Consider the following 21,650-nt stretch of genomic DNA (forward strand, 5'->3'; position numbering starts at 1 on the left):
CTGAGGGGCCCAGAACTGGACCCAGCACCGTCACCTTCCCTTGTCATCCTGAGGGGACGGCGAACGCGCAGCGGGCTGTGCGAGGGGAGGCTCAGCTCCCAAGACAAGGAGTGGGGACGTGGGAGAGCGGGGGGACACCTGCACCCTGCTGGGATGGGGACAGCCCCACGGAGGGAACGGCTCCAGTGATGTGTCCCCTCTGCCCCGTCCCTCCGGCCGCTCTCCGAGCCGCTGCACAGCGTATACCGAGAGCGGCCATGTTGAGGGCGGGGAGCGCGGAGGGCGCGGAGGCGGCGCCGGGGCCGCAGCGGGCGCGGCGCCTCCTGCTCCCACCGCCCGCTGCCGCCGCCGCTCCCGCCGCTCCCAGCGCCCGCTCCCGCCGCTCCGAGCCGCCCGCAGCCGCCGCCGGCCGGGCCGCGCTCCATGGCGACCCCCAGCCCCTGCATCGTGGTGAGTGCGGGGGCTGCCGCCCGCGGGACGGGGGATGCTGGGCGCCGGGGCCGCTGTCCCCCGCCTGCCCCTCGGAATACGGTGATCTGTGAGGGAACGCGAGGGGTGGCATGGCGTGCCGTGGCGTATCGTATCGTGTGTTGTGTCATGTCATGTCGCGTCCCTCGGCGCCGAGAGCCGCCGCCCCGGGGAGTCACCTTGAGGGCAGCCCCGGCCTCCCGGCGCCGGGCCCGGGGTGTCCGTCCCTGCCCTCCGTGCCCCCGGCCGAGCGCGTCCCTTCCCGGAGCGGCCGCGGGTGCCTCGGGGTGGGCTCCGGGGGGATCCCGAGCCCGAGGGCGGCGGGCAGAGCCGGCGTTGGCGGCTCCGGAGCGAAGGTGGAAGAACTTCCCCCAGCGCCGCACAACTTCCTATTCCTGTTGCTGTTCGCGGCGTGCGGGAGGCTCCGCTCGGGAGAGCCCCACGTGTATGAGCGGGGTCTGGTTCTGCAGGAGCAGCATCCTTGGTATTTTTGTGTAATTGCCGCATCTGCTGAGGCTTTTAGTGCTCATTTTTATTTATCGTTTTAAAGCAAGTGCTAGTGCTGATGAAGTGCGTGCGGTGTCTGATGGCCGAGAGCTGTGACGGCCGCGAGGTTGCGACAGTAAATCCCTGCAGTCCGTAAAAAACCTAATAAAACCTGTAGGAAGGGCCCATTCCCTGCCAGATGCAGAACGGAAGGTTTAGTACACACGCTGGATGTAATGATGGGTCTGACCAAGGAAAAACCCCATGAGTTTTGCGTAGGACCTGCCTTATTTCTTAAAATGAGTCCCTGTGGACTGCAGGGACCACGAGCTCTTGCTGTGCGTGTGTGCAGCTCACACAGGGTCAGCTTTGGATGGGAGGCGAAATAATAAATTTCCCGGATTAAATACTCATTAAAGATTAATCAGCAAAAACCCCACGTAAACAGTTGTCAGACCACTGGCCAGGTAAGTGTTTCCACAGGCACTGAAATAAGATTTGAGTCCTGCAAGGGTACTAGTGGCCAAAATGGATACTTAAAATGCCTGCCCTGGTGAACTGTCAGCACTAACACTCTGTTTTCCCTCTAAAATTCTTTTTCACATGGTAGTGTTCAGCTACATAACCAGAGAGGGAAGTAATTTAAAAACCACATCATTTTCAAGCTGCAGCAGGGTTAGGGTTCAAGGAAGGCTCTGTTTGTTGTAACAGCATGCCCTGAACCTCAGCAGTGTTCAGTATCATTATTTTATGTATGTATGTTTGCTAATCCCTTGTCCTAATTAATATCCTAATTAATATACCCTTGCCAGCGTTGCAGGCTGTTTCATACACGGAGTTTCCCCATGTGGAACAGGTTGCTGAAAGCTTTAATTTCAGATTCTGAATAATCTTGAACCTCTCCATTTTGGAAACGGTGGTTGGAGCAGAGTTGTTTCACAGCAGCATTAACTTGTCACGCTCACGTAGCTCTCCTGCCTTGTCCTGCACACTGGCTCGTGTGTTTTGTTGTGATCGAGTGTTGTGGAGATTTGGAAGGTGTCCATGTCAGAACCTCTGCTTGCTTAATTGCAGGTTTTGCATTACACTAGGAAAATCAAAGGGGTTAAAAAGCTTGATTATTTTTGTAATGGAATATAGAGTTTCACTGAGGTGTAGTAACTTCAGTTTCCTGCTCTCCACTGGAGGAGAACGTTGTAGGGCTTTCACACATTGCATTACATAACAACTCACAGTATTTCATGTAACTCTTGTGAACTCTTAGATTACACTTTACTCTGTGTTCAGTGTGACTGATGTTTTTAGAGAGGGGGAAAGCAAGGTGGTTCTGATGAGCGTTGTGGGTTTGATAGGTTTTACTCATGGGTTTGATAGTTTTTACTGAATAAAGCAAAGGACTTGAAGTTTATCAGCACAGGCTTTCTCTAAGGCTTCATAGAAATCTCTCCCTCTTTCCTTTTCAGATTGGCGATGATGAACAAGGTTATGACCTGGATTTGTTCTGCATACCTAAACATTATGCAGATGATTTGGAAAAAGTCTATATTCCTCATGGGCTCATCATGGACAGGTTTGTTTGACTTCAGACAGTATACTGATTGCATGAAACTGGAATAAACATCTTCCAGTGATAATTTTGCTGCTTGGAGACTGTCTAAATAGATTACATTTAATTAGAGACTCAAATGGACAATTAATCTGTCTTTTTTTATTTTTTTATTTTTGCTTCTAAGAGTTTGTACATTTGCAGTCATGCTATTCTTTGAAAATTGGTCATAATTCTCAGGCAAAATTTTGTAGTATGTAACAACTTAGGACTTTCTTTCCAGTGTTTCTTTGATGTTTGACCTTCTTAAATTCTAACTAGAAGACATTTTGTTGTGTCAGTTCAGTGTGAAAATATAGTCTCTTGAATTTCCATGATATTACTAAAAGTAAACTATTAATCACATCATTTTAGAGTCTCTCATGTTGATGTGGTGGATAAATAACATCCAACTTTCTCCTGCCTTCCAAGAAAGACATTATCTTCTGCAAATATCAATCTATCACTTCTGTGGTTTCTGAAATCTGTGATGTGCTATGCAAGCCTTGTCTTGTGTGATCAGAAATGTGTTTACAAGCCTACAAGACATTTTTGTTTTACTTTGTGGTTGAAAGTTGCTAATTTTCTTTGTGAGAATGAACAACAAATTCCGTGAATTTAAGCCTTTTATGAGTGGTGCTGGATGAGTCTTCCAGGGGATCTTGTGACTAGGAATATGTTTAGATATTGCATGGTTCTGTTTGACTAGATACAATGAACATTCCTATAAAAAATTATTTTTAAATATTAAAACTTTACATTGGAAGTCCATATAGAGGACAAAAATTGGACAAAGTACACATCATTAAGGAATTGACGTAACGTTTATGATGGTTGGCTTTCTCTGAGAAACCTGCTGTCAGCTGGCACACAATAAATGCAGACCATGCTTTCTAAAATAAATGGCAAAATAAATTTAGAAACAATTATTGCAGAAAAACGGTGCAGCATTCTCTTGCTCTGTCTTGCTGGTATTGTATGCTGCTTTCAGGACAAATTTCTGGCATTCTGGTTTGGCAAACTAACATCAACTCTTCAGTTTACAATTTGAGTGTTTTCTTGCTCGTCATCTGGCGAGGGCTGCTGCCTTTGGGGTTGTGTTAACTTACATTGCTCTTTGCATGGAAGCTGAACCTGTATTTGGAAGGAGAAAACTCCTTCATGTCTCTTATCTGCCAGTGAAACAGTTTCAGGGTGTTGAGGTTTGCTTTGGCTGCCCGAGGTAGGAAAACAAGCGCATTTGGCAGTGCTACTGTTGGATTAACCTTGAACAGCAAAACCTTGTTGGCCTATAAGGTGTAAAAGTGACCCAAGTAGTGGGCAAATATTTCCAAGCAAAATGTGTTTCCAGGTTTGCTGCGTGTGTTTGCTGCTGCTAGGTGTGTCAAACGCTGCTGCTGTGATGGACAATGGAATGTTATGACAGCTCACTCTTCCTTGGTTTTGTTTAGGACGGAGAGACTGGCACGAGAAATTATGAAAGGCATGGGAGGACACCACATTGTGGCACTCTGTGTACTCAAGGGTGGCTATAAATTTTTTGCTGATTTATTAGACTACATCAAAGCCCTGAACAGAAACAGTGACAAATCAATCCCCATGACAGTCGACTTCATTAGGTTGAAGAGTTACTGTGTAAGTATCTATGCAGTACTGTGCAATTTTTAGCTAAGTTGACTACAAATTATTAACAGAGGTAGTTTAATATTGTTACTGCTCTAATATGCTAGTATTAAACAAATAATTAAGGGAATTAAGAGTCACAAGCCAATTTACACTTTCTCTACCTTATTATATAATGTGTTTTCTTTTAGACCTTGATATCTCCTCACCCCAGTAGAATCATTAGCTGAGGAGAGAAACCCTTTTACATGTCCTTTACTTGTTCAGCGAAATCCTCTCTGCCCTCTACCCCATCTCTAAAGCTGTGGCTCTAGACCAGTACAGAGAATTCTTCTGCAACTGTTACTACAAAAATTTAATTCTGAGAGTTTTTATATGGCCCAGACATCATTCTTGGACAGGATGACTTGAAAGCTGCAGAAGTGGTTCCCTGTCTCATTTTTTTTTTTATGAACCAAACAATGAACAAAATTAGTTGTATTTGATCATGAGGAAACACTAGATAAATAAACATAGATTTGTGATTAATGAGCTCTGAATATGGCATTACATTTTCAAGACAAGACATAGGTTGCCTTGAGTTTAGATTTTTAGGGGAAGAATTTCTTTTGATTCTGAACACAAGTATTCAACTTTGTAGGGAAAGAGAACATTCTGTAACACGAGGTAACTTTTGGGTTTTACAGAGGGAAGCAGAGGGTTATGTTGTGCAGGTTGGGGGAAGAAGCAGATGTTTGTCAGCACAGTATGATTTCCAGCTTACTGACAGCCGAGTCTCATGTTTTTGAGATTTCAGAAATTTATTATTTTTTCCCTAAGACCATCTATAAGATGGGTTTTTTGTTTTAGTTTAGAGTGTTTAAATACACTGTTTCACAATGTTATGCTGTTTGTTCTCTATCAGTAGCTTTGCATTGAAGTCAGGGTTACTTGTCCCAGCTGTAGAGACCACTCCCTATTCCAGCAGAAAAATACAGATTCCCAAGTTTAAAAAATCACTCTCATCTTTTGTTTCATTAAACTGTGAAACCTGAGATGGAGTTATTTACAGACTTAGCCTGAACTGTTGCAGAACTTGATAAATCCATGATTCCTCTCAAGCTCTCCATTAAAGTGTCCTGACAAAGCCAAGAGCTGTGTGTGGCTTTGGTGCAGTCCTTCTGCAGGACAGGCAGCCTGGGGCACACACAGCTGCCTGTCCAGTGGTTACCTGGAGACCACACTGGGGTTTGCAGAGCACTAATTCAGTTATGTGCTTTAATGAGAGTGCAGGCCTGGGCAGAAGGGCTCTGCCAGCCCTTGGTTGTATCTCACAAGGCACTTTGTGCTTGTGCACTGTGCTTGTGCATCAGTGAGGGAGAGCAGTCTGAGCCTCCTTTCTACTGTGCCTCCCAAAAGGGGAGGCTCCTGCCTCAAGCCCCCTTCACCCCAAAGCCCCCACATGCCCATATATTCTGCCTGTAAAAGCTGCAGAAAACTGAATGTCTCTATTACAGAATAGTAGGTTAAAGAATAGGAAATTATGACTTCCACCTGTTTTTTCTTGGAGTAGAAATTGTGTATCTTCTGCTTTCTTCACTTAGGAACACTTCCAATAACTTACTTACCTTGTTTAAAGAATCAGTACAAAGACTACACCGTTCATGCTCTCTACTTTCTAACTCAGAAAAAAATACTGGAGAAATAGTTTGAAACACCTGAAAAAAGTCTCTGCTAAAAAGCAAGGCTGACTTTTAACTGATCTCCTAGGTGTGTTTTGGATCATTTCTTTACTTCAGCTGTTTTTGTTTATTCCCCCTCAGAACTACAGTGCCTTGTTATTAATAGGGGAGTGAGCAGCAAAGTAAGTTTTATGGAGATTACAGTCCTGTTTTTACTATAGAAACAAGTGTATGAGGAGAAAAGTAGACAGAAAGCTGTTGAAGCCAGACATTTTCCTTGAGGTGTTGGCCGGAGGGTTTTTGATTTTGTCAGCTAGTTCTATAAAAGAATGTTTTCTTGTTCTGGATGAGTGAGGAGCTGCTAATGTGATGCCTCCACTACCCTATTCATAGCCATTTATTTTCTGTAGCCTCTCTTAGGTGGTTATTAATATCCAAATTTAGGTCCTTTAGATTGCATAATTTGATAGACTGGATAAGAGTATCCTATTGTGGACATGTATGTAACAGCTTGACTGGGTCTTCCATCAGTAATAGTGTCAGAATGCTAAATCTGCTGTGTAGTCTTCATCTGTGCTTTGCTACAGGAAGGGATCTGTGTTCAGTGGGTGAAAATCATCACAAACTGTAATGGACACTTGGAGGTGGAGCTTTCAGCTCCCTTGTTGCTGTCTCTGGATGTGATTACTGGATCATGCTGCCTGCCTTTACAGACTGCATAAAAGATGTTAAAAATATCCTGGTCGCATAAATGAGGCCCATGAACTTTTGTGATGGTTCTGTAATTGATGTAATTGAAGTTCTAATCTTGTTTCAAACTGATCATTTAATATTTACAAGATTATCGGGGTTTTTTCTGTGTTGCAATGCAAAATTCATACTGTACTGCACCCAAAATAATTGTCTAAGAAAACTGATGTGATCAAGCTGTGATTAAACTTCACTTGTAACTTCAGTTTTCCAAGTCCTTACAGATGAATTTTAAGGATCTGGCAAGCTGTTAAGAAATGGAAAGATAGTGTTTGTGATCAGACTCAGCTCTCACTATTCTTGACAAACAGTTTATTTTGTTTGTGTTGCAAGAAGAATGTCTCCTGCATTTAAGTATGGAAATGAGCAAATGTTGCTTGTGTACTCATGAAGGGCAGCCAAAAGACAGTGGATGTGTTGCACTGTCACTGGTGAAAATCTGGATTTTCAGTGGAGTATGTGGTAAACTCTGGTTAGACTGGTCACAGCAGTATTCTGAAAGGACTCTGCTAACCAAACCTTCCAGCAGGATACTGTAAGGAACTTTTTAAAATGCCACTTTAAAAGGTGATCTTGGAGTCACTTGAGTCAGGAGTCACAGTCTTGTAAAACGTTATTGTTTTCCAGCAGTGACAACAGGGAGGCAGTGAAAACAGATCTAAACAGTAAAACTCTTATGTGTTAAACCATAAAGCATTAAAGTCTTACCAGTACTGAACTCGGAAATAAGGCTCCTGAAGATAATTAAAACATTGCTTAATGATTAAACAAAAGTTCTTGCCAGTGGAAATCTGGTTATAGCCAATGTCAGAAATCTTTAACTCTTTTTTCACCCTTTCATTGCTCAGGAACTTAGCACCTGCATATGACATCGAATATGAACTGTGAGACACTGCAAGGTTTTAAGTCAGTTGAGTGTTTTTATCACAGTTTAGATTTACTGAAGCAATATGCAGTGTAGTGATGGTGTACCTGTGTTGCTGTTCAATTGTATAGGAACTAATTTGATTTGTTACTAATATTGGCTGTAAACCAAGCATAAGCTTTTCGGGCTATTTTTGTAGCTTATTGTTCTAAATAGCAATCAGTGCCTTGTTTGCTGGCTATTCTTGTTATGATTGCCTATTCTTATTCAGAGTAAGACTTTCTAAAGCAACAAAGTTTAAAATGTAAATTACCAGCTATACAGCATCCTGTAGCTTGGAAACCAGAAGTGTTTTTTGTCCTGTTTCTATATCTGTAGAGAATGTATAGTAAGTCCTTGCTTTTTAGATACATATGTGTATATAATGGTCACAGATTATGTGTTGATGCAAATCTCTTGTCAAACAGTCTTTTATCTGAAAAACTATCTATGAAGTTGATCACTTGTAATTTCTTTGTTCATAGAGATGCTGTTGTTGTTCTGAAAGCTTTAACATTTACCAGTTGTGTACTTCACAGTTTTGACATTTACTGCAAGAAGAAAATCAGTTTAATTCTTGTCATGCAAATGTTCACCCTCCTCTTTCTTAGAATGATCAGTCAACTGGAGATATCAAAGTCATTGGGGGAGATGACCTCTCAACGCTGACTGGAAAGGTGGGTACCAGCTGTGTGTGTGTCTGTGTTTGTTCCTCTGGAGGAGTGGTGGGAATTCATTCTCTTGAGATGTGTAAGGTGCAGCCCACGTCAGGAACACAGATCCTCATGACAGGCAGTGACAAGAGGAGGAAATAGGAGAATGTAAATTGGGAATCTTCTTTTCTCCAGTGATTCTGTGGAGGTCATTGAGCCAGATGTCAGGGGTTAAAAGCACCACTGCTCCTGCTCTGTCTGAACACATCACTTTCCCCTTCTCCTCACACATAGGTCATTTTTAAGACGTGTGTCAATGTAAAGGATGCAGGTATGACAGAATTGTACCTGTCTCTGCAGTAGGACACTCTTCTCTAGAAGAATAGTAATTGTATGCACTCTGTTTTTATCTCTTTTGCATATGTCTAGAATTTTCAAAGTGTGAGTAATTCAAAGACTGTACTTAGCATGAACAGTTGAGAAGAATCTCAGCTAATTGTTATTAGAGCGTCAGAAATGTTATACTACAAAGCAGTTGCTGTTACACATGTAAACATACATAAATGGTGGTGCAAATATTTAAGTGCACTGGAAATGAGTTATGAAGATTAATAAGAAATTGTATGTTGTCTAGATACTAATGGATTTGTTTTTCTTTTTCTTCCTACCAGAATGTTTTGATCGTAGAAGTAAGTACTGTGTTTCACTTGGAAGTTCTAATTTGACAGGTAAAAGAGTTCTAATAGAAGTTGTTCCTAAGCCAGAAAACCTACAGTTTGTGGTTTCAAGGTTTCCAGCTTCTGATTTCAGGCCTGAATTTTGCAAGTGGTCTCTGAATTTGAACGAAGCTGTGTTTTGAATTCTCAAATTGCATTCAATTGCTACATTTAACCAGGAAAACATCCATCTAAAATGGTTTGTATTTTCTTTCAGTTTTCTGAGATTTTATCAATTCTAAAATGTCTAATTTTTTCCCTTTTTTTTTTTTTGTTTGAAAAAGTAGTCTGAAAAAAAAGTGGTACTAAGCATGTTATTGTTCTGGGTTCATCCCAGCAAGTTAGGAAACTAAACTAACTAAACTGCAGAGGTAGAAAGAGATTCCTGGTGTGAGTATCCTAAAATACATGAAAAGCAGATCTAATTCCAGTGTCCCTGTGTGTAGTTTGTTTAGAGAATAGTGACACAGAAAATGCTAATTCTTAATTGGCATTTTGTAATTGCTGAATTCCCTTTCCTCTGTCTTGTCATGGTTCTCTGGGTGATAGCAGCTTCAGTACAGCTCAATTTGATTGCCTGGTAGGTGCTGTTGCTTAGTTCTTGCTTTCATACCTCTATCTTGATGAACACCATTGCTGACGTGCAGCCAATGTCACTTTCCTTGAGTACAACTGACAATTTCAGGGTAGGGAAGCAGCAGCAGTAGACAGGAAAAGCGGATGTGCAATCTAATAATGTGTTAAGGCTCCAAATATGGAAATGGCATGTTTGTAAGCAAAGAAAGAACTATGGCAACTGATGCATCAGCCAAAGGAAAGGATGTTTCCTCCCATAAAATGTGTTTCTATGTATTATTTTTCTAATTTGAGAAGGTTATATTATTCCACAGGAAGCACATGCAGTTCCAAAACTCCTACCAAAATAGTATGTATCCAGCAGTCACTGTATGATCAGTGTCCTTTGAAGTATATTTTGCTTCAGATAGACAGATGTGTTTAATTGTGTATCTGCTCCATTTCAGATGAATGTAATCCCCAGATTAGGTTAGTTTCTTATTTGTTTAGTGAATCATCTCTCCATTGACTCTTCTTCCAGTCAGATATGAACACTTGCTGATCACCATTCTAACTGTCAAATGGTAAAATGCACATCTATTGTAAATTTAATGTCTTCAGTGCTAGGCTTTACTGTGTCCCTTTAATGTCCAAAAAAATTCTGTACAAAATGGAAGTTCATCTCCAATAAACAGCTCATCACACAACAGAAAACCAGTAATAGGTTCTGCTTTTCTCTTAGAGCATGGAAGTAGCTGTTTATTTAGCAACTTTGATTTTTATCTATATACCAGTACAACTTCTTTGACTCCTATGAAGTTTAATGATTAAAAGCATTGAGTGTTAATGGTAATGCTGACAGGTGCTCTGTTGAGTTTGTTGTTTGATTTTTATTTTAATTAAGAGTTATAGGAAAATCAGATGAAACCAGGATATTGCTGCTTCTTTGCTGTCTGCCTCCTTCACTTCAAATAGATTTGATTTTAGGCCAGGGCAAGGACTGTCCCTCTTAAAGATGGTGGGATTGTTTAGTCCAAATGAGGAGGCCATTTCTGATGCTTCAGTTTCAAGCCATATATTCTCTTTTCATTTTCTGTTTATATGTGCAGTGAATAGGATAAAAATGCTGTGTCAACATTTATTTTAGTGCGTTTTAGACTTCAGAACTGCACTCAGACTTCCCTGTGCAATTTCTTCAGGTATTCTTGGCTCTATAAAGTAAATTATACTCCTTTTCCTTTAACTGCAGTAATGAGTTGTTCTGCCTGTTTTCCCTTCTTGCTTTTCTTCCTGTGGAATACTCTGTAACTGAGCTCAACAGCCAGACTAACATTACTCTTATCATACTCAAATTAAACATTATCTCATTGCTGCAAGGAGCACAGTATCCAAAAGGAGCCAAGCAGGTCATTGCAGTAACTGTTTGTTCAGCAAAGCCATGGTTATCCACAGCAGTGAAGCACTCTTGTTAATGTGTGTGATCACTTTACCCAGTGTGGTTGTGTAAGCCCAGCTCTGTGTTTTGTGCCACCTGGATTTGGTTGTGAGCATTTTTACAGGCTGTAGTTTGCAATATTTTCATGCTGCTGTGGATGAGCAATTTCAATGGTAGAAACTTGAAAGTGCTACTCTGACATGGTTAATACTCTGTCTTACATGAGTGTTTTTATTTTCAGGATATAATTGATACTGGTAAAACAATGAAAACGTTGCTGTCTCTCCTTAAACAGTACAATCCAAAGATGGTGAAAGTAGCCAGGTAAATGTTTGATGATTATTTGTGCTGGTTTTCACCTTAAGAAGGTTTAAAAAAAACCCCAAACCAACAAGTAAAAACAAACATAGAAAACATTTCCATGGAAGAGAAACAGGAGGGAACATTTCTGCAGGAGTCATATGTGATGTGATTTGTTGAAGTCACTACTTGTTTAAACTCCTAAAGCACTTTTGCATACTGTAAGCACATATATATGTTAAGGATATTGGAAACACTGTTCTTTCCAGTCTTATTGCTGGAAGAGCTCCTGTGCTTCACAAGGGCATAACTTGTGCATGCCTGAACACCTCTTGCCTATCATATTATGGTAAGTTTGTGGGCTTTTAGCACTGAAGTCCAAGTTTAGAAGTATCTAGAAGAATTGAAATCTTTTGATCTTAAAAGAAATACTCTCTCAAGTTAATAGAGGTATTTTCAGCACAAATTTAGTTCATAAATGTAGACTTTAATTAGAAGGGGGAATAAGAAAAAGGAGTGGTTGTCACTTACTTGTATGTAGTGTCTCTCCAAAGATGTTTTTTTCTGCTGGCACTGTCTGAACTTCACTATACTGCAGTGGTGTACCTGTGCAATGGAGATTTTCTGTTTTTCCTTCTTAAATTGTGGACTTTAATTGGTTTGCACACTAACATGAGTGAGTGTGTAGTGTGTGTAGTGCAGCTGAGCTTTAGAGGTCATTCTGTGAGAGTCACCCAGCCATGTGCTCTTCCAGCTTTTCTAGTTAGTTACACCTTTAATCAATTCATTTCAAAACATTTCATAATTAAACAACTTGCAACCAACAGGAAATATTGAGGGTGATATTGTATTATTAACCAATATCAACATTCCTCCTACTTCTTTTTAAATTACATCTCTTCCACTGCTATGCTGTGGTTGTGTATTTTTTAATAAAAGCATAATGATTGCTGGGGATTAGAATAAAGCAGAGCTGGGTGTAATATCTAATCACTTGTGTTGCCATAACAATGTCAAAGCAGTTGTTAGACTTACCAGAACAGCTCTTCTTGCTGGTAATCTGGAGGTGACCTGCTGAAGGTGAGGCTTTGTGGATTTCCCCTGGCCAGTTTTTAAATATGTGTCACTATTAAGTGTTGTAACACTACAGTGTAAAAAATAAATATCATTAATATAGTCCAAAAATTAATATCATTAATATAGTCCAAAAACCAATTTCCTGTATTTTAAGCCTGTTGCAGTAATTTGGGTCTGCCCAGGGAAAGACCTGTCTAGGGAAACATGATCATTCTAGATAGTCTTACATTCTTAGTGGCTTGACTTCTCTCTCTTATATATCTTTTCTTCTTTGATAATTTTTTGGTTGTTGTGTTGTTGTTGTAGTTGTTGATTGAGTTGGGGTTTTTGAGGTTTTTTGTTTGGTTTGGTTTGGCTTTTTTTTAGGTTTCTATTTATTTTCCTTCACACAATTAAGTAGTTGTAGTGAGGAGATGCGAACTATTCCCAGCACTATTTTGGGGTTTCTTTGATCAAATTCTACACCAATTCTCAAAAATTAGGTCTCCCAATTAGAAGTTCCAGAAACTAAAATCAAAACTGTGACTGTGGCAAATGAAGCCACAGGTGATGGGCTGATGCAGGAGGGAAGGGGGTCTGTGCTCAGTGTACAGAGTGATGCTGGTCCTGTTTGCATTCAGCCATCAGCCACCTTTGCTTTTCCTCAGACAAATGTCAGGCCTGTGGGATTGTCTTATACGAGGTAGAAGTGCTCTGCTGAATAATGAGCAAATCAAACTAAGCTAGCAGGGCATTTCTCTCTCCCACAGTACCCCCAGCTCTCTATCTCCATGCTTTTTACCCTTCTGACCATCAGAATCAATTACATTTCCTTTATGGGGGTAATTAGTACTTCCAGTGAAAAGCAGTTAAGGACAAGTTGTGCAACTGCAATTGAGGTCACATTCAAGCAGGTAAACTTTTCCTTCATAAAACTTAGGCTTTTGTTGGGCTTTTTTTCTTGGGCTACTTCCCAGACTATTGCCTCTTTACCTACAAGGTAAATTGCACCTCAAGTTCCTAACATACCTAAAATTCCACTAAGTGACTTTTGACAGTGAAAATCCATCCAGATCAGTGTCTCCCAGCCTTTTCCTTGCAGACCTGTTAGTCAGCCTTTAGGCTGTGAACCATTAATGATAGAAAGTTTTGCTTTTGTCATTATGATCTTTTGTGCCTGCAAGTAAAATAATGGTTTGAAATATGTGTAATTAGGCTGTCAGTTATGCACACTTAGGCTTAACTCAGCTTCTCTGTCATCAAAACAGTGTCATATATTTGTACATGGTGCTTTTCCCTGTTTCAGTTGTACATTAATTTTATTTGACAGTTTGCTGGTGAAAAGAACTCCTCGAAGTGTGGGATACCGGCCGGACTGTAAGTGACTTTTGACAACCACTTTTCATTATTAAAAGTGTGTCTTTGTATTGTGTATCTTTTGCTCAAAGCCCAAGGATGTTCCAAACAGGTTTTCACTAATTATTCTTGATAAAGTTTGCTCTTATTTAGATAATTAAATATTTGGAATGTACTTTGAGACAGTTAATCAGGATTTGTAACATTTTCAACATTTTATTATATTGAAAACCAAACTTTGATGTTATGGTCTAGGTTATACCTTTGTCATGTGCGAATTCTCTCAACTTGCATGTAGTCATGCTTCAGTCAGTGGAATCTGCTGGATTCACCTTTTGACACTTTGGGGAGTGATTTGTGTGCCTTAGCCTAGTTACCTCCTGCCACTTGGCTGTCCCCAAGAATGTGGGAGGACTACATGGGGTAGCAGGTCTGATAAAAGTTTACAGTGTTAAAATGCCTAAATTGGCACTGGTTATGTCTGGGCATCTGAATTACTCCCTTCTTGTCCTCTCCTGTCTGTCCCAAGACTGTGAGTGAAGGAAGAGCATCCAGGGCAGACAGTGGTGGGAGTGACAGCTCCTCCTGCCTTGGGCAGGGCTGTGTACTTTAATCATGTTCCAGAGGCTGAATTCCTCTTCCATTCATTATGAAAGTGAATAGAATTGAGCACAGAATCACATCCTCTTCCTCCTCCTTTGCAAGGTTGTACAATGCTCTGTAAGTGAAGCTTTTCATACCTCAGGGCTTCACTGAGGTGCTCCCCTCATTGAAGGACACCCCTCGTTCCTGGGATCTCATTAGAGGCTTAGCTGGGCTAATGGTGCCTTTGGAGCATCCTGCATGCAGCAGATGATTTGTTTTGCCATCTGTCCCCAGAGACAACCTGTCAGAGCAGGACATGTGAGCTCTGAAGGAGACAAGAAGGCAGCAATGGCTGGGCCTCCATTTTATCCCCGTTTTGTGAGGCCCACTAAGTGCTAAACATCACCTTAGTTTTTCTAGAAGTGCCCACAGCCTTTTATTTGAATTGCACAGTTTATCTCCCTGCTTTTCTCATTATTGCCAGGGAGAGAAAAAAGACACAGCTCTCCTGCTCAGGAGTCTTTCATTTTAGCAGAGGGAGAAAAACCCTTTGTAATTTTTATATTTTTGTTAATTTAATTTATTTTGGTAATTCTATAGTATGTGTAGACAGTGTGGACTAGTTCTGCCTGACAAAGTATCTTGCTACAGCTGTTCAGACAATCTGGAATGGCTGATGTCCTCTTTTTAGGCAAACTTTTTGGGAGATAAAAATCACAACCAAACACAAAAACCAGCAACAAATCAAAGCCAAAAGCAAACTCAAAGCAGCCAACCCACACCTGTTTCTGAAACCTGCAAATGACCCTTCCTGCAGCCCTGTCTGGAGTGCAGCTCCAGTGCTGTGAGGGGAACTTACATTGTGCTCACAAATCCACTGCTGCTGTGCTGGCATGTCAGGCATCAGGAACTGCCAGGCAGGATTGGCACTTCTGCACATGTTTGCAAAGTCAGAGGACATTTTCAAGGAATTTTACATTCTCATAATAATATCCTGTCAGGAAATTTAAGAGCTTCCATTAATTTCTTGCAGACTAGGACCAGGCAGCTGTGTGGGAACCAATAAATACATCTATTTAATTTCCTTTAGTTGATAAATCAACAAAGTAATTAAAATTGTAAAATGGCTGAAATATTAATCTGAGGGTACTAGAGTGGAAGAAATAAAATGAGTTACAATCTATATCTATAAAATTCCATATTGTGTCTGTAAAAAGATCTAGTGAACTCTAGGAGGTTGTTTTTCTAACACTCTGGTGACTTTTTCAGTTGTTGGATTTGAAGTGCCAGACAAATTTGTTGTGGGATACGCCCTAGATTACAATGAATACTTCAGAGATTTGAACGTAAGTAATTTTTCCCGTATGTTTTTCTCCATTTAAAACTGGGGAGGAGGAAGGAAGGGAAATCTCCTTACATCATTCTCCCTGCTCTGTAAATCATGCCTCATATTCCAGTGATGAGAATAAGCCTGAGAGCAGCAGGGCAGCGTTTGGAGCTCTGATAAAACAAAAAAAAATTATTTTGCTGCATGCAGAGTGGAGGCTGCAAAACTGTCAGCTTTGAAATAAGGTGAAGTTTGTGTGAAGTTTCTTGTCTCACCAGATTTCTGCAACAAGTGCATTTGCTTAGTTATGTCAGAGTTAAAGAAGAGAGAGACCTGGGAAGAAGTTAAGAAGGGCTCACATTTTATTATTTTTATCATTAACTCTTCATCTGGGTATCACCAGACTCAGCAGACAATGGGTGGGAAAAGAAGGCAATGTGGAGATTTTTGGACCAAAACAAGGCCTAAGTTTTTCTGCATAAACAGTGTCAGAAGATTCTTCCTCCTGAAGTGTGTACAGCACACTTGTGTTGCTTTCAGAAGCTTGTTATTGATGTCAAATCTTGGTCACTTTCCTAACAGGACCTTTTTATTTTATTTTGTTTCAGCATATCTGTGTGATCAGCGAGACGGGGAAGCAGAAGTACAAAGCATGAAAGCAGAGTTCAAGTGAAAACAGAGCTTTGAAATGTTTTGTTTACTGAGTCCTATCTTTCACAGGCTTCAGCTCTGGTACACCAGCTACACTTGTAGAATGCCCCAGCCCCATTGCCATATGCTTACTGTAATTTATTGCATGTACAATATAAGAGCTCGTCTTGTTCATTTATATTTTAGAAATGTACACAATTAGTGCAGTTCTGCACTCCTTATTTTGATTTGCACTATGACACTACCGACTATTGCTGCCCCTGGTTGGGTTGTGCTGTTTGTGAGCTCCAGAGTCTAACTCTTGCAGTGGTAAATTGCTTAAACCTCATCAACCCAGAACTGAAATAGTTCAAGTACTGTAAATGTAAAGCATTTTATGATAGGGAAGTCTATGAGTAATATTTTTAAAATCTGTAATTTAAGTTTTATATTTTAATGCACAGATGTGATTGTGATTAATGGATAGTTGCACCTTTGGGTGGTAATAAAGCATGAGGAGCAGCCAGTTACAGTATCTGTAATCTCCAAGGGGCTCATCCAAATCTCCTGGAGTTGCCTTATTGCTGTAAAGAAAATCTGGGTGAAAAGTGTGTTTTTCCTTTTTTCTTTTTTTTTAAAGATGGAATGACAAAACAGAATGTTAAAAATCTAGTTTTAGTTGAGCTGCCTATTTCTGTTAGATTTTTTTTCTTTAAAAATATCCATCAGTCTGTGGAATTGCCTTTTAAATTTAAACAATTTTAATATATTTGTGGGAAAAAAAAAAGAAGTATTGTAATGTTTACTTTATAAGATCTACAAAGCAAAGTACTTTAAATAAAGGCTGTCTCTTTAAAATAAGCCCCACACATCTATCCCACTCATTCTATATATTAAAGTGCTCTTGAAATTTTCTTCTCAATATTTTCATCAGTGTTTGTGACAGTGAAGGCAGACTGTACATTTGGTACCTTTGTAGAGCTTTTGGTTAATGTAATCCTGTCTAAGAGAGAGGTGACAAAAGTGCTGGGGGAAGATACTGAAACAATTGCATATTCTCCAACCAAACCAGATTTCAGAGAGAACAGTTGAAGCAACAGTCCTTTGTTCTGTCTTGGCAAAAATGAAGAGTGGAGATTCTGTGTCCATTAAACATATCCATGTGGGAAAAAAACCCACAAGAAACCCACAACCATTTTGTAAGTAATCCTTTTGGTTTGTTTCATTAGCACTTCTGTTCATGTGGAGTCCAGTTCTGAGCATGGCAGCCCAGCTCACACCTGTGTTTGTGCTGTGCTTTTTGGTTCTTGTTCTTCTGCACGTGGATTCTCCCACCACATCCTCGGATTTAATGCTGCTCAGTGCCTAATACACAATGGAGTTTTTGAAATATTCTGTTTTGAAAGATTTTTCTCTGGTTTTGAAGTTGGAGTCTGTACTTTTCCAAGAACTGCACAGTACTGCCCATCCATGGCCTGCTCAGTTACAGCTGACCTAATATTAATGATAATAGAAGACCTAAAATATGAATTCGCACAATGTAATTACATCAAATGACCACATTTCTGGGAGAGCTATTTGTAAATCAGAATTCTCTTTACCTGATCAAAATTATACCGTAGGTTATTCTTTCAAAGAGCTTTTGTTCCAATGCACTACAAAGTCTGATTGCATTTCTGGATTTGTCCTAAATCACCTTTGTGTATCTGCCTGTTCAAGAACCTGTGACTTGTTGCAAAAACATGCAGAGCATCTCCAAGAAGAGGAAATAATGAGTCTCCTGAAAGGATTTCCAGTCATGGTTAAGACAATTACTCAAAAAATGTGATTTGGGAAAGAGAGGAGGGGTTGAGTTAGTCACAACAAGGGGTTTATCTTTCAAATGTAGCTGGAGCAGGGAATCCCTGGTCTGCTGGGGAAGGGGTTGGGATTGCATGGATGGGGTGGGCAGAGCAGAGGTTTGGGAAGATGCTGTTGAGCCACACTGGCCCCAGGAGCGCTGCAGCAGCACAGGATTGCTTCCTACCACACCACCTGTGTCTGATGGGAAAGGTCTGTAGTTAAAATCCCACTGAATGTTCCCACATTTCAAGCACAGAGGTTTTTTTCACTTCACATAGGTGCTTGTCAGGTCAAGTTCATCACCACAGAGAGATTCCTTATTCAAAAGCTTTTGTTGGTCTGAAAATTGTTCAGATGAAAGGTTACCCCCTCCCTCACCCTTGCTGGAATAGTTCTGTCTACTGCAGGCTTTCACAGCTGCTGTGTGTGCACAACAGGAAGATAAATCCTCACTTGAAAAACGTTGAAACTGCAATTGTTAATTTTTGTATGGTAATTTTGGTTAAAAGACTGGGGGTTTAGTCACATCTTTGCAAGTTAAACACCAGCTTTATACGACCCAGACATATATTAAAGCATTATGAAAGCACAGAGGAGTGTCTTGTATTTGAACATTTATGTGCCATTTGAAATTCATTATAGTTCCATTTTTTATGAATTACAAATGCATGCTGGAAAAATAATTTTGAATATTTATAGGCTTTGCTACACTGTCTCTCCTTGTGACATCTGGCATTTCTGTACATTTTGGTAGCTGAGACACAAAATGTGATGAAAAGTCTCTCTGTGAACTGAGCTGGCACTTCACTTGGGGCTTTTTTTTGGCAATCCTGGTTTTGAAAATTGAGTTAAATAAGGATCTTTGAGCTGCCTTGTAATTGTATATCCTGGCTGATTCAATGGTGGTGTTTCATTGTGCATTATGCTGCAACAGTCCTGTCAAGCATGCACTAATCCAGCAGTGAGGAGCTGACAATGCTTACAGGGAGCTGGTTACAAATCATTAAAGGACTGTCTGCCCTGCCCAGGTGCCTTTAATTCCTGTGCAGGTTGCACCTTGCAAGATCAGATCTCCACTCTTGGCAAGCACCTTTTATAAGCTGAGACACCACTGTGCTCTGGTTTTCCTTTTTTTTTTTTTTTTTTTTTTTTTTTTTAGTTGTTATAGTATTTAATTACCCAAGCAGATGTAGTTTGTTGACTACTCTGATGGGGAAAACACTTCCCAGCTCTGTAAAGGTGCCAGTACCCATTAAGCTCACGGCTCATGGTACTGCAGGCACCAAGGTGAAGAGGGTAGGGCTAGAAAAGCACAAAGATTCAGCACAATCTAAGAACTGGCTGTGAGGATTTTCATCCCTAGAGAAGCTGAGAGAGGGATCATGCTGGAAGGTGATGAAAGGCTGATGCAGGGGTGTGTTGGGGACACATTTGAGTGGCTGCAAATGCCCTTCTGTGTGTGGGCTCTGCTCCAGGAAACACCAACTGGTGATTTGAAACTTTATCTTGGAAGGTGGAAATCCTCGTGGAACCAGGTAGGAGAAACAGGCCAGTGATGGTGAGTAAATCAAGGTGCAGGAAGAGGCTGGTGTTTAACAATCATTATTAGTGGCATCTTCATTTTGTCCCCACTGTGAGCAGAAAGGGAACCAACCCTCGTGTGTCTCCTGCATATCTCCAGGTGAGCTGTAGCAAATCATGGTTCCTGTAAGATCCAGCTTTGGGCATCAGGGGTGTGTGAGGGGATTCCCAGACAGTCTGTGCCCTCTCACAGGCTGTGATTCCCCACCCCAGCCCTTCACAATCAGGAGAATACTCCAGTGGGCACTGTCTGTATAAATAAGGAATCAGCTATTTCCAGCTCTCTAAGGTGGCTTCCTGGTGCCCGATTTACAACCCTAAAATCTCAGCAGCAGCAGGAGGAATGCTACAGGAGAGTTTTTTGAAGAGACTTAGGCAAAGCGTGGTTCTCCCGCGGTGTCCTGCTACCCGTGGCAGTGCAATAACCCTGCTCAGCCCTCCTGTTCCAGCCTGTCACTGAAATCCCCGTGTCCCCCCACGGGTTCTGGCCAAGGGAAGGGGGTGAGGGTGGCGGGGTGGGGCTGGGCTTGCCCTGGAGCCCCCGGATCCGCCGGGAATTCCGTCCGTGCCGCTGGGAGCTCGGGCTGCGGGGCAGGGCTGGCTCGGCACAAGGGGCCGGCTCGGCTGCCCGCAGGCTGGAGCGGGATAAACCCGGCTCCCCGGGAGGGGAACGCAGTGCCTGGGTACGGACCGAACGCGCTGCCCCTCCTGCGCTCCGGGAAGCGCCAGAGCCGCGATGCTGATGCTTCCCTTGCCTGTTCCCCTCTGAGGAACTGGGACGTGACTAAGCCGACCCTAAGGCAGGGAGGAGCAGGGAAATGGGGGAGGTGTGTGTGAGAGAGAGAGAGCGTCTAAATGTTTATTGATGTGCCTTTATCAGATTTTTTCCTCCCCTGTTTCTTTTCACGACAAATTTTTCTCCTCCATTCACAAAACGTAAAATACCCTGTAGCAATCAGAGAATACAAAATACGAGGTAGAAGTATCTTCTGTGGTGTAAAGTCCTTAACTTGAAATTAGAAAGCCACCCTGTGCTTTCTAGTACAGCATAATCACAACTCCCTTCTTGCTGAGCTGCATCTTCCACACCTCCAGTCCCCTCCTGGACATCAGACCTTAACTGGCAGCCCTGCACACTCAAACAATTTCTTTTCAGTATGAGAGGGAAGTTATTTTCTCACACAGACTATATGGTATAGGACTATAGGAACTCACCCTAGACAGTTTATAAATGAATATATGTTCTGAATCACAGTTTGAGTAACCTTCAGTATCCTGAACAGCCACAAGGATGGGTTTTTGTGAGAAATTGCAGGGAGCAAAATCTTACACTGCTTCAGAAAATAAAATACTTCAATTTGTGGTTTTCTTCCATTTGGTGAGTTTGTTGCCAGGAACCACTGTGTCATCAGGGTGTCAGAGCCATCGTTTGCACTGGTCATCATTGTCACTTTAGCAAACCCTCAGGGGAGAGGTGAGCTGGCTTCTGCTTTGCCATGTGGCTGATACCTGCCACATCCAATTTAACCCAAGGTTTTTTTCTTTGTGCTGGGGGCAGCTGCACAGCTGGGTCCCCAGCCAGGGTCTCCTACCCTGCAAAGAGAGAGCCAGACACATGCAAGGTTTCTGTGGGGCAAAGAGCAAGACCTGAAGTCATTCACAGCAGTCACTGGGAGCTGCTGTTGTGCAAGGCACGGCACAAACACCTGCCAAAGGCAGTCCTGGCTCCCAACATGCTCGGTGTGAGCTGAGGAAAAGCAAATGAGGTGGATGGGCAAGAAGTGCAAGAAAAGCAAGACAGTGCTGGATACCACAATGAGCTGCCAGCCTTTGCCAAGAATTCCTTCTTCATCAAAGGAGGTGAACAGGAAAAGGCTGAAGGTAGATAAGGTGGCTTTTTGGGTTGCTTTTCCAGTGTTTACAGGAATCTGCAAAACCTCACCTGACTCCCACACCACCTCTAATGGAGGTACCTGGTACTGTGAGCAACATAACCTCAGTCTTAGTAGGTGGGAGAGTTTTGGTCTGGGGGAAATTTAAAACAATGAAGATTGGTGTAGAAACGTGTGAATTAGAGACTTGTTCAATGACTTTCTCCTAAGGCCAGCAGCCATGCAGTGGTGTGATGATGTGCTGC

At 41.7% G+C, this 21,650-nt stretch overlaps 1 protein-coding gene across 1 annotated transcript; it reads left to right on the forward strand.

Moving 5' to 3' along the window:
• Positions 1-344: 344 nt before the first annotated feature.
• Positions 345-17,012, forward strand: HPRT1 (hypoxanthine phosphoribosyltransferase 1). Its single transcript, XM_066559685.1, has 9 exons — positions 345-450; positions 2,418-2,524; positions 3,991-4,174; positions 8,089-8,154; positions 8,802-8,819; positions 11,078-11,160; positions 13,523-13,569; positions 15,403-15,479; positions 16,069-17,012. Exons 1-9 carry the CDS (start codon positions 424-426, stop codon positions 16,114-16,116), a joined length of 657 nt encoding a protein of 218 aa, XP_066415782.1. The 5' UTR covers positions 345-423; the 3' UTR covers positions 16,117-17,012.
• The last annotated feature ends 4,638 nt before the right edge of the window (positions 17,013-21,650 follow it).

This window comes from Molothrus aeneus, chromosome 14 (genome assembly GCF_037042795.1).
Source record: "Molothrus aeneus isolate 106 chromosome 14, BPBGC_Maene_1.0, whole genome shotgun sequence".
In the NCBI taxonomy this organism is placed as follows: domain Eukaryota; kingdom Metazoa; phylum Chordata; class Aves; order Passeriformes; family Icteridae; genus Molothrus; species Molothrus aeneus.

What these genes read in the sequence shown, in the direction of transcription:
- HPRT1 (XM_066559685.1), top strand. Translation starts at nt 424, where the DNA reads ATGGCGACCCCCAGCCCCTGCATCGTG. An exon ending in AAGATGGTGAAAGTAGCCAG is followed by an intron (nt 11,161 to 13,522) that starts GTAAATGTTTGA and finishes TTTATTTGACAG; the next exon opens with TTTGCTGGTGAAAAGAACTC. An exon ending in TGTGGGATACCGGCCGGACT is followed by an intron (nt 13,570 to 15,402) that starts GTAAGTGACTTT and finishes TGACTTTTTCAG; the next exon opens with TTGTTGGATTTGAAGTGCCA.